Source organism: Amphibalanus amphitrite, unplaced genomic scaffold (assembly GCF_019059575.1).
Source record: "Amphibalanus amphitrite isolate SeventyFive unplaced genomic scaffold, NRLGWU_Aamphi_draft 000211F_arrow, whole genome shotgun sequence".
Classification (NCBI taxonomy): Eukaryota; Metazoa; Arthropoda; class Thecostraca; order Balanomorpha; family Balanidae; genus Amphibalanus; species Amphibalanus amphitrite.
Window position 1 is genome coordinate 1 of NW_024881706.1, and position 10,226 is coordinate 10,226.

General features: G+C 50.4%; 2 protein-coding genes across 2 annotated transcripts; both read right to left on the minus strand.

Annotated features, from left to right (window-relative positions):
• Nucleotides 1-125: 125 nt before the first annotated feature.
• On the minus strand, nucleotides 126-3,671 carry LOC122385173 (phenoloxidase-activating factor 2-like; the record flags this gene model as incomplete). Its single annotated transcript, XM_043373246.1, has 5 exons — nucleotides 3,612-3,671; nucleotides 1,569-1,724; nucleotides 916-1,070; nucleotides 431-487; nucleotides 126-239 (listed from the first exon to the last, which is right to left on the minus strand). Coding segments are annotated over exons 2-5 (450 nt in total), but the record flags the coding sequence as incomplete, so codon positions are not given.
• A 3,188-nt stretch (nucleotides 3,672-6,859) lies between these two features.
• On the minus strand, nucleotides 6,860-9,845 carry LOC122385205 (cell surface glycoprotein 1-like). Its single transcript, XM_043373326.1, has 3 exons — nucleotides 8,598-9,845; nucleotides 7,075-7,741; nucleotides 6,860-6,891 (listed from the first exon to the last, which is right to left on the minus strand). Exons 1-3 carry the CDS (start codon nucleotides 9,810-9,812, stop codon nucleotides 6,860-6,862), a joined length of 1,914 nt encoding a protein of 637 aa, XP_043229261.1. The 5' UTR covers nucleotides 9,813-9,845.
• Between the last annotated feature and the right edge of the window lie 381 nt (nucleotides 9,846-10,226).

Below are 10,226 nucleotides of genomic sequence, written 5' to 3' on the forward strand. Positions count from 1 at the left end.
ATCCTCCGGTACTCTGAAGTACACCCGCTCAGTAGTACTGCGTAACGCCGTTGTTTGCTCCTGTAAAACGGATGGTACTCGGCGCCAGTGATGTAGTGCGATGTGAACGACAGCGTCCGACTAACCGTGTAGACGCTCGGTACTCCGTGGCGGCTGCAGCCGACGCTCCAGGCGGCCACTCCGGCCAGCACGTACGAGCCATCGGCGGAGCGACAGGCCAGCGGGCCGCCGGCGTCACCCTGTGGGAGACAGGCGGGGTAAACAGCAGGCCAGAGGACTGGGTGAGCCAGGCAGGCCAGCGGGCCGCCGGCGTCACCTGAAGGACAGAGGGGGTGAGGGGTGAGTGGAGAGACCAGAGGACCACCGACGTCAACCTGTGGGAGACAGGGGTGAGGGTGAGTGGGAGAGACTAGAGAGCTGCCGGTGTCACCCTGTGAGACAGGGGGTAGGGGGTGAGTAGACAGACCAGCGGGCCGCCGGCGTCACCCTGAGGGGTAGAGAGGCAGGGGTGAGTGGAGAGACCAGAGGGCCGATCACAGGCGTCGCCGTGCGGCACACGGCGAGGCAGGGGTGAGCGGACAGACCGGCAGGTGGCGCTCGGTAGTGGTCCGCGATACCATACCGAGCGGTCGCGAGCACCCCTCTTCTCTGCATAGTCTCAACCGGAGGGTGACTGCATCTTTCTACCCAAATTTATTTTGAGTCAGCTGCGCCCCTCTCCCCGTCTTATCTCTTGTCGGTGTTTGTTCTCCTTTATCACCCTCAAATTTTGGCTCTAAAGTAGGTGTCTGCATTTCTGGATTACTTATTTTATCACGCCTGCATAACTCTCTCTTCCCAGCTTACATTATCAATGATTCCATCTCGCTCCCCTCCTGATTCCTCTGATGCCAGCTCCTTACCCTCCGCACTCACCCTACACGCGTCAGCATCTTCTTCTCCGCCGGCACAGAGCATGCTGTCGTCCAGCCGGAAGAAGTGTCCCAGGTGGGTGTCTCTCAGGTTCTGTACACAGACGTCCCGGTTCACCACGGGCACCTCGACCCTCTCCATCCGCTCCGAGTAGTTACCTGACGAGCAAGATTGATATCCGGAGCTCAGGTGCGGTTGGTGACGGCAGTAGCCCTAATCATGTGTTATGTAACCATGTTGTTTCGAAATAAAGTTCAAGGGTGTAGTATCGAGCTTTAAAGACTCCGGTTAGCTTAAAAGGCTGGTGGATTGTCTCACGTTTATCAAACTATTTGATTGTTTATCTTGATAATCAGTTAATTTGATGGTATCTTTGAAAATCATAGCTTTTGTGACTCAAAGGGAAGCTTTACCGATTAATTCAGCAGCTTATCGACGCATGAGCTTCTAATGCTAAGCATTTTAGCGCATGTAAGTATTTTGTGGACATCTTTGCTGCTTAAAGTCAGCAGACGGTTCAAGAGATGCTTATGCCGAGACCGTTGCATAACAGTACTTTGCTTTCAGATGTCTATATAGTTTCTTTTTCTTGTCGCATTAATCGAAATCCCATTGGGAGTCGTAACGATCCCGGTCAATTGCTGTTCACCACTCACCGACGAAGGCCGGTTTGCCCCAGCCAGAGATGATGCAGCGGGCGCCCTCGAAGCGCTGGTCCTGCTCCGGCAAACAGATGGGCTGCACGTGCGCGTCAAACTGGATGCTTCCCACCAGGCGCATCACCACAATGTCGTTAAACAGCGCTCCCGTACCTGCGAAAATGACAGATGAAAAACGTCATGGTGTTGTGCTAAAAGTACAAATAATCGATTTGACGCTAATCCTTTGGCGTTAAATGTAATTAGAGCTTGTCAATTTGTAGGCATTGATTAAGAAAAACTTTGCCGAAAAATAAGCTCAACCTTACGCATAATATTGGTTGATATGATTCATTTATGAGACAGTTATAGAACCAGTATAACGCCTTTTGGGGCGACTAACGGAGCGAGCGGAGGGTGGGCCTTGCACGTGCGAAATTGCGAGGGGGTAACTCCAACTGACTTGTGCACGGCACCCTACTAACCGGTCTCTAGCGATGTGCCAAATTTGGGCACAATCGGCCCAGCCGTTCTCGAGATCTGGAAGCGGCACCCTGCACGTGCGCACGTGCAAAATGGGTCCCAACTGACTTGTGCACGGCACCCTACTAACCGGTCCCTAACTGTGTACCAAATTTGAGCGCAATCGGTCCAGCCGTTCTCGAGATCTGGAAACGACCCCTGCACGTGCGCACGTGCAGTAGCACCCGAACTCTGGCACATGGATATGCATTGCCTAGTGGGTGCCTACCTACATGCCAACTTTCAGCGCAATCGGCCTAGTAGTTACCGAGATATTGCAACAATTCCAAAACTGACACCTCTTCGTTTTTTGCACGTGGCACGCGCATAAGGGGTCACCCACATGCATCGGGAATAGTCCAATACTTGGTAGAAGGAATGAAGCTACCCTACAAAAATTACCGCATGTAAATCGGTCAAGTGTTGCTGAGATATAAGCCTCGCAAAAGCGTCCGCACGGCCGGCCGGCCGCCGCTATACTCAGAAATTTCCGTTAATCTATGTCCGTGAAGTTAGCGTCAGCAACAGCAACGAATACAGCGTCGGATTCAGAATCGCTTAAAAAACTCATATTAAGTCAATTGGGGGACGGGGAGCAGGAATATGACCTTTATTTGACCCTAGCTCTTACCCCTTACCCCTTAATCGGCCCTTAAAGGAAGGGGCGCGTCAAAAGTGCCTCAAGGGTTCGTCTGATCGCCAAAATAAGGGTCGCAATCGATTCCCCGGGTCAATATCTAGCCGCAGCCTCGGTTCCAGATGTGTGCAACTTACCCCTTACCCTTAATCGGCCCTTAAAGGAAGGGGCGCGTCAAAAGTGCCTCAAGGGTTCGTCTGATCGCCAAAATAAGGGTCGCAATCGATTCCTCGGGTTAATATCTAGCCGCAGCCTCGGGTTCCAGATGTGTGCAACTTACCCTTACCCCTAATCGGCCCTAAGGGGTAAGGGGTAAGTTGCACACATCTGGAACCCGAGGCTGCGGCTAGATATTGACCGGGGAATCGATTGCGACCCTTATTTTGGCGATCAGACGAACCCTTGAGGCACTTTTGACGCGCCCCTTCCTTTAAGGGCCGATTAAGGGGTAAGGGGTAAGAGCTAGGGCCAAATAAAGGTCATATTCTTGCTCCCTGTCCCCCAATTGACCTAATATGAGTTTTTTTAAGCGATTCTGAATCCGACGCTGTATTCGTTGTTGTTGCTGACGCTAACTTCACGGACATCGTTAATCTAAGGAAAGACTCCGCTCGCTTCGCTCGCTCCGTAATTACCCAAGAAATAAATACAGTGAGTAGATCTATCGTATTACAATACAACGATATCCACCGACACTTCGTTCAATGCCACGTAACAGCCCAAAATGTCTACGACGCACCTCAGATAAGGCTTCATTACCTATGACAATACGTTTGTCACGTCGGTCTCTCTAAACATTGTTAACGCCGCCGTTTGTGACATTAACACCTTGATTGAGGAGCTGGGGTGATACTGCACGACGCCACGGCTCGGCCAAGGCCGCCGGCGGATGTTCTGCTTACGTGGGTGTGTTCTGATGGAGTAGACGTCCAGGTCCTGGTGGGCAGCGGCTCGCTCTCCTGGTGGATGATGTAGTCGCCCACCCGAACGTAGATGTCCGTGTTGTGGTACCTGCCGGCAGCATGATCAAAATAGAACTGACTGCTCAAAAGGGCGGATTTGTCGTCAGGAGTTTGAAGGGCTTCTTTTAAAACTGCATGCCATGATATTGACAAAATTTTTTTTTTTCTTCCCACGGGCAAAACTTAAAGCATTACTTTTGTAACGTCTTGCTTCTTTGACAGCTAAATCTGGCTTAAATGCTATAGGGTAAAGCCCGATTTGGTACTTACATGTTGAGTACTTTGCACAGTCGAACCTACGTAAAAATTCAAATCATAGCCGCGTAATGCTCAGACTGGAGATGGTACTGTGAGTTATAAAACCGTTCAGGAGACTGATTTATAACTTGTCAGCTAACACGAGCGCCGTGTCGGCAGCCCGAAATGTTTACTGACGAGCATTATCTGTCGGATTAGCACATATTGTTCAGTCTACGGACGTCATTCAGGCTCGGTGAAGCTGGCGGCATCTTATTGTGACTTGGAGAGCCGGCTTGGCAAAAAAGAGCTTATTTATGAAAATATGTTCTCAACCGAAAGACGTCAGCGGATCAAATGGCGGCAATAGAACATGAAATGTAAGAATTAATAAAACGGTAGAGGTATAAAATATACGCATTGTGTATGCGCATTACGCATTGCGTATGCGTGGTGGTCGGCTTGAGCAGCTCCCTGAGCGCCCCTAAGCTGAGCTTCTGAAATCACGCCATCTGCATTAAAAATCAATATATTATACCTCTGATAAAAGTAGTAAGAACCGTAATTATGAAGTTAACGATTTACGCAGATAAGTCAGTGGCTGTTGATATTTAATAAAAAATGTAAATCCAAGTGTATGCAGCTTAAAAGAGGAAGTGGAGTGGTGGTAAATATTTCATATTCATAAACCAACGTGATTATGAGCAGGTTCGAAGCTGAGCGGAAGGACTTAAAAATGTAATAATGTTGAGCGCAGTGCCCAAAGGTTAGAATGTTGTTGTGACTTTTGAGTGCAGTGCTTTATGCTTGATGGTGCAGGTGTTTTTTTGTCCTTTTGCGCGCAGTGCTCAGAGGTAATAATATTTGTCCTTACTTCTGAGTGCAATGTTCAGAGATAACACTGATGTGTCCTTACTTTTGTGTTAAGTGCTAGGAAGTGAGAATGTTTTGTCCTTACTTTTGAGTGCAGTGCTCGGAGGTGAGGACATTTTAGCGCTGACGATGGTGCCTCCACAGATGAAGCGATTCGTGCCCTTCTCGAAAATAGTCGCCTGCCACGGAATCTCGCCTGCAATAGCATGCAAAAACATCGACAACCGTTGAAACGTAATTCAACAACCATTATCATCCAATGTTTACATACATCAATCCAAGTAAGTCCAAGACACCGATAAATAAAGCGAAGCCCGTGTAAAAGACTCTTAAGTGACCTGAACGTCACGTTACCTTTTAACAGACCACAGACAGTTTCACATCTCTTTCCCAAAGCACTTCCATCACGACGACCCCAGCCCCATGTCACGGAACGGGATCGCCCGGACTCACCGAACAGCGTCTCGCGCGCGTGCTTGTCCTCATCCCCTGGCAGACGGATGTGGTGGCTGTGGCCGCAGCGGGCACTGGCGTGGCGTATCGGCCGGCCACTCGGGGTCCGGCTGGCGGCAGCACACGCCCCGACCGCCGAACGGCACGCGGCAATACTGCATGGGGGAGGGTTAGGTCAGATACGGGGCACAGGTGCAGGTTAGATACGGTACGCAGGGCGTCGGGGAGGCTAGGGAGAACACGGAAGTATTTCAGCGTTATGTTGATGGAAGGGTCAGCGTCTGTTGAGAGTTGAATTATGACTGAATTATTCAAATAAGAATAAAGACCATTTTATATATAAAAAATGCATTGGCTGGATAGAAAGTGTATTGAATGTATACTTATAGTTAGTTTAAAATTTAAACAGCTCCCGAAGGCCAATACGGGTAAAAAAGCAGAACAGGAAAAATGTAAAAAAATGACTGTAACCGGGTAGCTGAACTCAAAACTATTGTAGGTATAAGGACAAACAAATCGGGAGTGAGCTTTTCTTATTCTCAGGACATCTGGTGGCGGCAGAATTCTGTTCTGAGAGCACGGGACGTCTAAACGGCCTTGCCGTTCCATCACTGCAGCAACAGCCTTCAGCTTCGCAGAATCGTCGAACCTTTCCGAGAACACTCGGCAATAAACTGCGACGAGGCCGTCCATCTCCTCGACACACGATAGGCGTACACCGTACATACGAGCGGCTAAGCCCATGAGTGTTTAACAGCGGCAGTGCAGCTGTGGCGAACACAAATGGGCGCGGGAGAAACGTAAAATCCGTCACGGACGAGCCGCAGACGCTGTGACGCTGTCAGAACTGCATCAGATGATATATAGCCCGCTGGCCGCCGCCAAACGGATAAGAGGTTTGTTCGTGGTAAACCTCGAAAAGCTTTAACCACAGATGCTAGTGGACGTCACTGGGATCAACGAAAATATATAATTACAATTATATTCATTTGAATTATTGCATGGCTCTACAAACATAAGCACACATCTCACCGTTTTGAATGATCCCAGTTGATCCTTCTTGGCGGGATTGCTCGCCTCTATTTCCTCGTCAGTCATTATGAAGCCGTTGTCTCCGCAGAACTGTGATTCGACGCACTCTTCATTAAAATTGCAAAGAATCTCTGTCCCCTTTCTTTCATGGCAGCAGATTCCCGAAGCACCGGACTGCAGGCAAGACTGCAACAGAGGATAGAAACGTGACGATAAGAACGAGAAGCTATCCGACACTGATTTAGTAACAACTGCACGGTAGTTTTACACTCTGAGATAGAACGGGAGGGGCGGTGAGTCGTCTGATGTCCATGGTGTGGGCAATAAGCTAAGCAAGCGGAGAGCGCTGCTACATCGTACCTTGCAACTCTCCGCGAGAGTGAGACGGATGATCCGCGGTCCACGATCAGCGGATTTACAAACAAATGCACTAGCATTTGTTTGTACTCGTGGACTGTTTACGGCGGTGTTTTGCTGAGAATATTAAGAACAGATATGGGCTGTTTTCTATTAATGTCTCCTTGTGTGCACTATTTAAGCGGAGTATGTGATGGCATTTAAGCATCAAAGCTGGTCTTCGCCCCCTTGTTTTCTTACCTGGGCTGCGGCAGAAGAAGACCGCGATCTGTTGACGGGGCTCTTGGTATGACAAAGCTGACGCTGAACACATTCGAGCTCCTCAGGGCATTTGTTCGCCGTTTTGATGATTTCTGACCCGGTTGTCGTCTCCCCAGGTCGACCGGTGGAAGGTTTAACTTTGACGATTGGTTTGGGTCGGGGAGACGCTGGTTTAGAGTCGGATGTTGACGGCTTGGGCTTAGGAGGCTCTGTTCAAGACTTTCAGTTGGTGGTTGAGTTTTTATGGTTTCTGGCTCAGTTTCGACAGTTGTCGCTACTGGTGTAGAAGTTTCCGTTTTGAGGCCAGTTGCCGTTGGTTTAGGTTGAGGAATCGGATCCAGCTTCTGAATTGACGCTTTCGACGGACTTGGCTGAGACCCCACTGTTGATTCGAGGCTCGGAGTCGGTTCAGGACTGGGAATCGGTTCAGGGCCAGGGGCTGGTTCAGGCCTGGCAGCCGACTCGGCACTAGATACTTGCTCAGCCTTAGGAGTTGGTGTAGATTTTGGAGTCTGTTCAGAACTAGGAGTTGGTTTTGGGCTAGGGGCTGGCTCAGGGCTGGGAATCGGTTCAGGGCTAGGGTTCCGTGCAGGGCTAGGAGTCGGCTCAGGGCTAGGAATCGGTTCGGGGGCAGGGGCTGGTTCGGACATGAAAGATGATCCATTGCTGTCTGTCTGTTTAGCCTCATCAGGTGATCCAGGACTAGAGATGGGTTCAGAGCTGACAGCTGATCCGGGACCGGGGGCAGTTTGTCCAGCCGGTGTCTGTGGTGGCCCGGTCTGAGCCGATTCCGAGGCGGACCGGTCGCCGGCAGAGCCACAGCACACTCCGAGAGCACCCCCGGCCGTCACACAGTTCTGCAATAAAGACACGCGGCCAGGCGAGGGTGAGCCAACCATCACGTCGACGGAAACGGAGACTAAATTTCAGCGGCATGCGATAAATACTTGTTCAAGGTTGTTGCGTCGGAAACGCAGAATTAGGCATGTATGCAATGTACGTGCATTAGGTTTGCAAAACAAAGCATTTATGGGGTTACATAAGCGCGCACGCACAATACTAAAACCATTTGGATAATTTCACTCAGTGGCTTAGTGGTTTAAACCAAATAGTTCATTGAGTTCAAACAAAGATATAGCGATATTTTTAACGGGCTACTTTCCGAAGGCAGATTTCTTAAACGGTATGTGCAATAGCTATCAAATTTCACGTTGGGTTGCAATATGAGGCAATGCATCCTTATGAATCGCTGTCGTCAATGATTGGGGATCTTAAATTACCCAATACCCAGCTTATTTTTCCATAAGCGTTAATCCCGGAGCGAGATCTAATTCAAAGACTTGTTAAGTCATATTACAAACTCATAAAAAAAAATCATTTTTGTATGTTCCCGGAGAAAAAAAGGCATAATTTTCTATAAAACCGTTATTACCTTCAAACAAACCAGTTTCCAAGGACCGTTAGATGTAGAGTGGAGAAAGTAAACGTTTTATATGACCCAATTTAATAAACTCAATCTTAGATTGCAACCAACAATGATCATTTTGGTTGTTCATTGTTCACAGCAAGGCGAAAGGCGATCTTGCTATTTAAATCACTTACCAGAGTTTCTGTTACTTATCTTAAAGAGTATGAACCGCTCTATTTAAATCACTCTTTAAACCATTCATTCGCTCTCAACCTCAGGTACATAACACCCTCTTAGATCCTTACCTCGCCAGAAGGGCTCGTGACCATGTCGCAGTTATCAGTCTTCTTCAAACAAACGGAGCCCGAGACGCACTGGACAGGGTTCCACTGAGAAGGCTGAGCCGGAGCCTGCATCATTTTCGTCCCGTCAATCTCAGTTTCATCGACCGGATGATCTGGACTATCTTCGACGCTCGAGGCCTCTGGCTCGGCCGTATCCGGCGAATTTTCAACAAACGGCTGCTCCTGCTTCAATTCGGGTACAGCTTTCTTTTCTGCCCCAGTAATAGCATCATTCAGTTCCATTTCGTTGTCAAGAGGTAACACATCTCTGGAAGCTTCAGCCTCAGAACCAGGAGCGTCTTCTTCAGCCAGGTTTCTCGGCTCTTCACCTGTGGTCAAACTCTCCTCTTCATTTTGCTCTGGCGTTTTTAGTCCAGTGGATGACCCAGCCAGCTTCGCGGTTTGTCCCTCCAGTCCGCTGTCGCTCAGAGCATTGGCAATGACGATCTTTCTGACAGATGCGCTGCCAGCGCGGATATCATTACTGTCATGGACGGCGCCATCAGTAGCTTGTTCAGCGCTATCCCCGTAAATCAGCAGGTTCTCTATGGACGGTAAGCTTGGGTCGGAGCTAGATGGCTCCTCCTCGACAGTACCCACAACTACCGGCTCCGGAGCAGCAGATTCAGATATCAAAGTAACGGGAGTAGATACGAGCTCATCGGCGCCGGCCTCTAAGGACTCCTTTGCGGACCCATCAGCGTTGGGAATGTTGTGTTCCTCGGAGGCTCGCGCCTGCTGCTGCTGGCTCTGAAGTCGTAAGATCTCCTCCTGTTTGTCAAGCAGCACCTTCTCCTCCTGTCTCTGGCGCAGCTGCAGGATCTGTTCGTTCTGGTTCCTCTGCTGATCCCTCAAGAACTGCTGCTGGTTCTTCAGCAGCTGCTGCTGGTCCTTCTGCTGCTGCTCCGTCAGCTGGTTCTGCCAGGACAGCTGCTTCTGCTGGTCCTCCGTCTGCTCCTCCTGATCATGCATCAGCTGCTGCCTGTCATTCAGCAGCCGGTCCTGATCCTTGGCCTGCTGATCGTACAGCTGTTGACGCTGATACTCCCCCGTTGGCTGGACGGGTTGCTCCTCGTGTCTTTCTAGGGCCTCTTCCCCGCCATGGAGTGAAGTCGGAAGGCTGCTGACTAGCGCCGCTGTGCATAGCAGCAGCAAGAGACCGGTGGAGTGCTTCATGTTTACCGCCGCGCCGTCTACCGTCGACTGACTGTCCCCCTGTCCGACCGGTTGGAGTCTAAAGCTGGTCTCCTCTGGGGCCGCCGGCTCCCCAGCGTCATCCTCTGAGTGACGTCAGTCGCGACATGACGTCATCAGTGTCACCGGCGGCGACCCCGACGGCCCTGCGGAACTGCGCCGCCGCGGGCCCAGCAATCAGCGGGGTGACTTCAGCTGTTTCAGCGGAGAACTGCCGGCTTACGGCGAAGCTACCGAGGGCTCTGAGAGCCGCTGCGGGGACAGGCAATCACCTGCCGTCGACTAACTGCGGACCCACCTGACGTAGAGCCGGATGGAGAGAGATGTCAACTGCGCTCCGTGTTTACTACTATACTGCGCAGAGGACCGGTCAAGGCTGGCACCGGCCGACGCGAC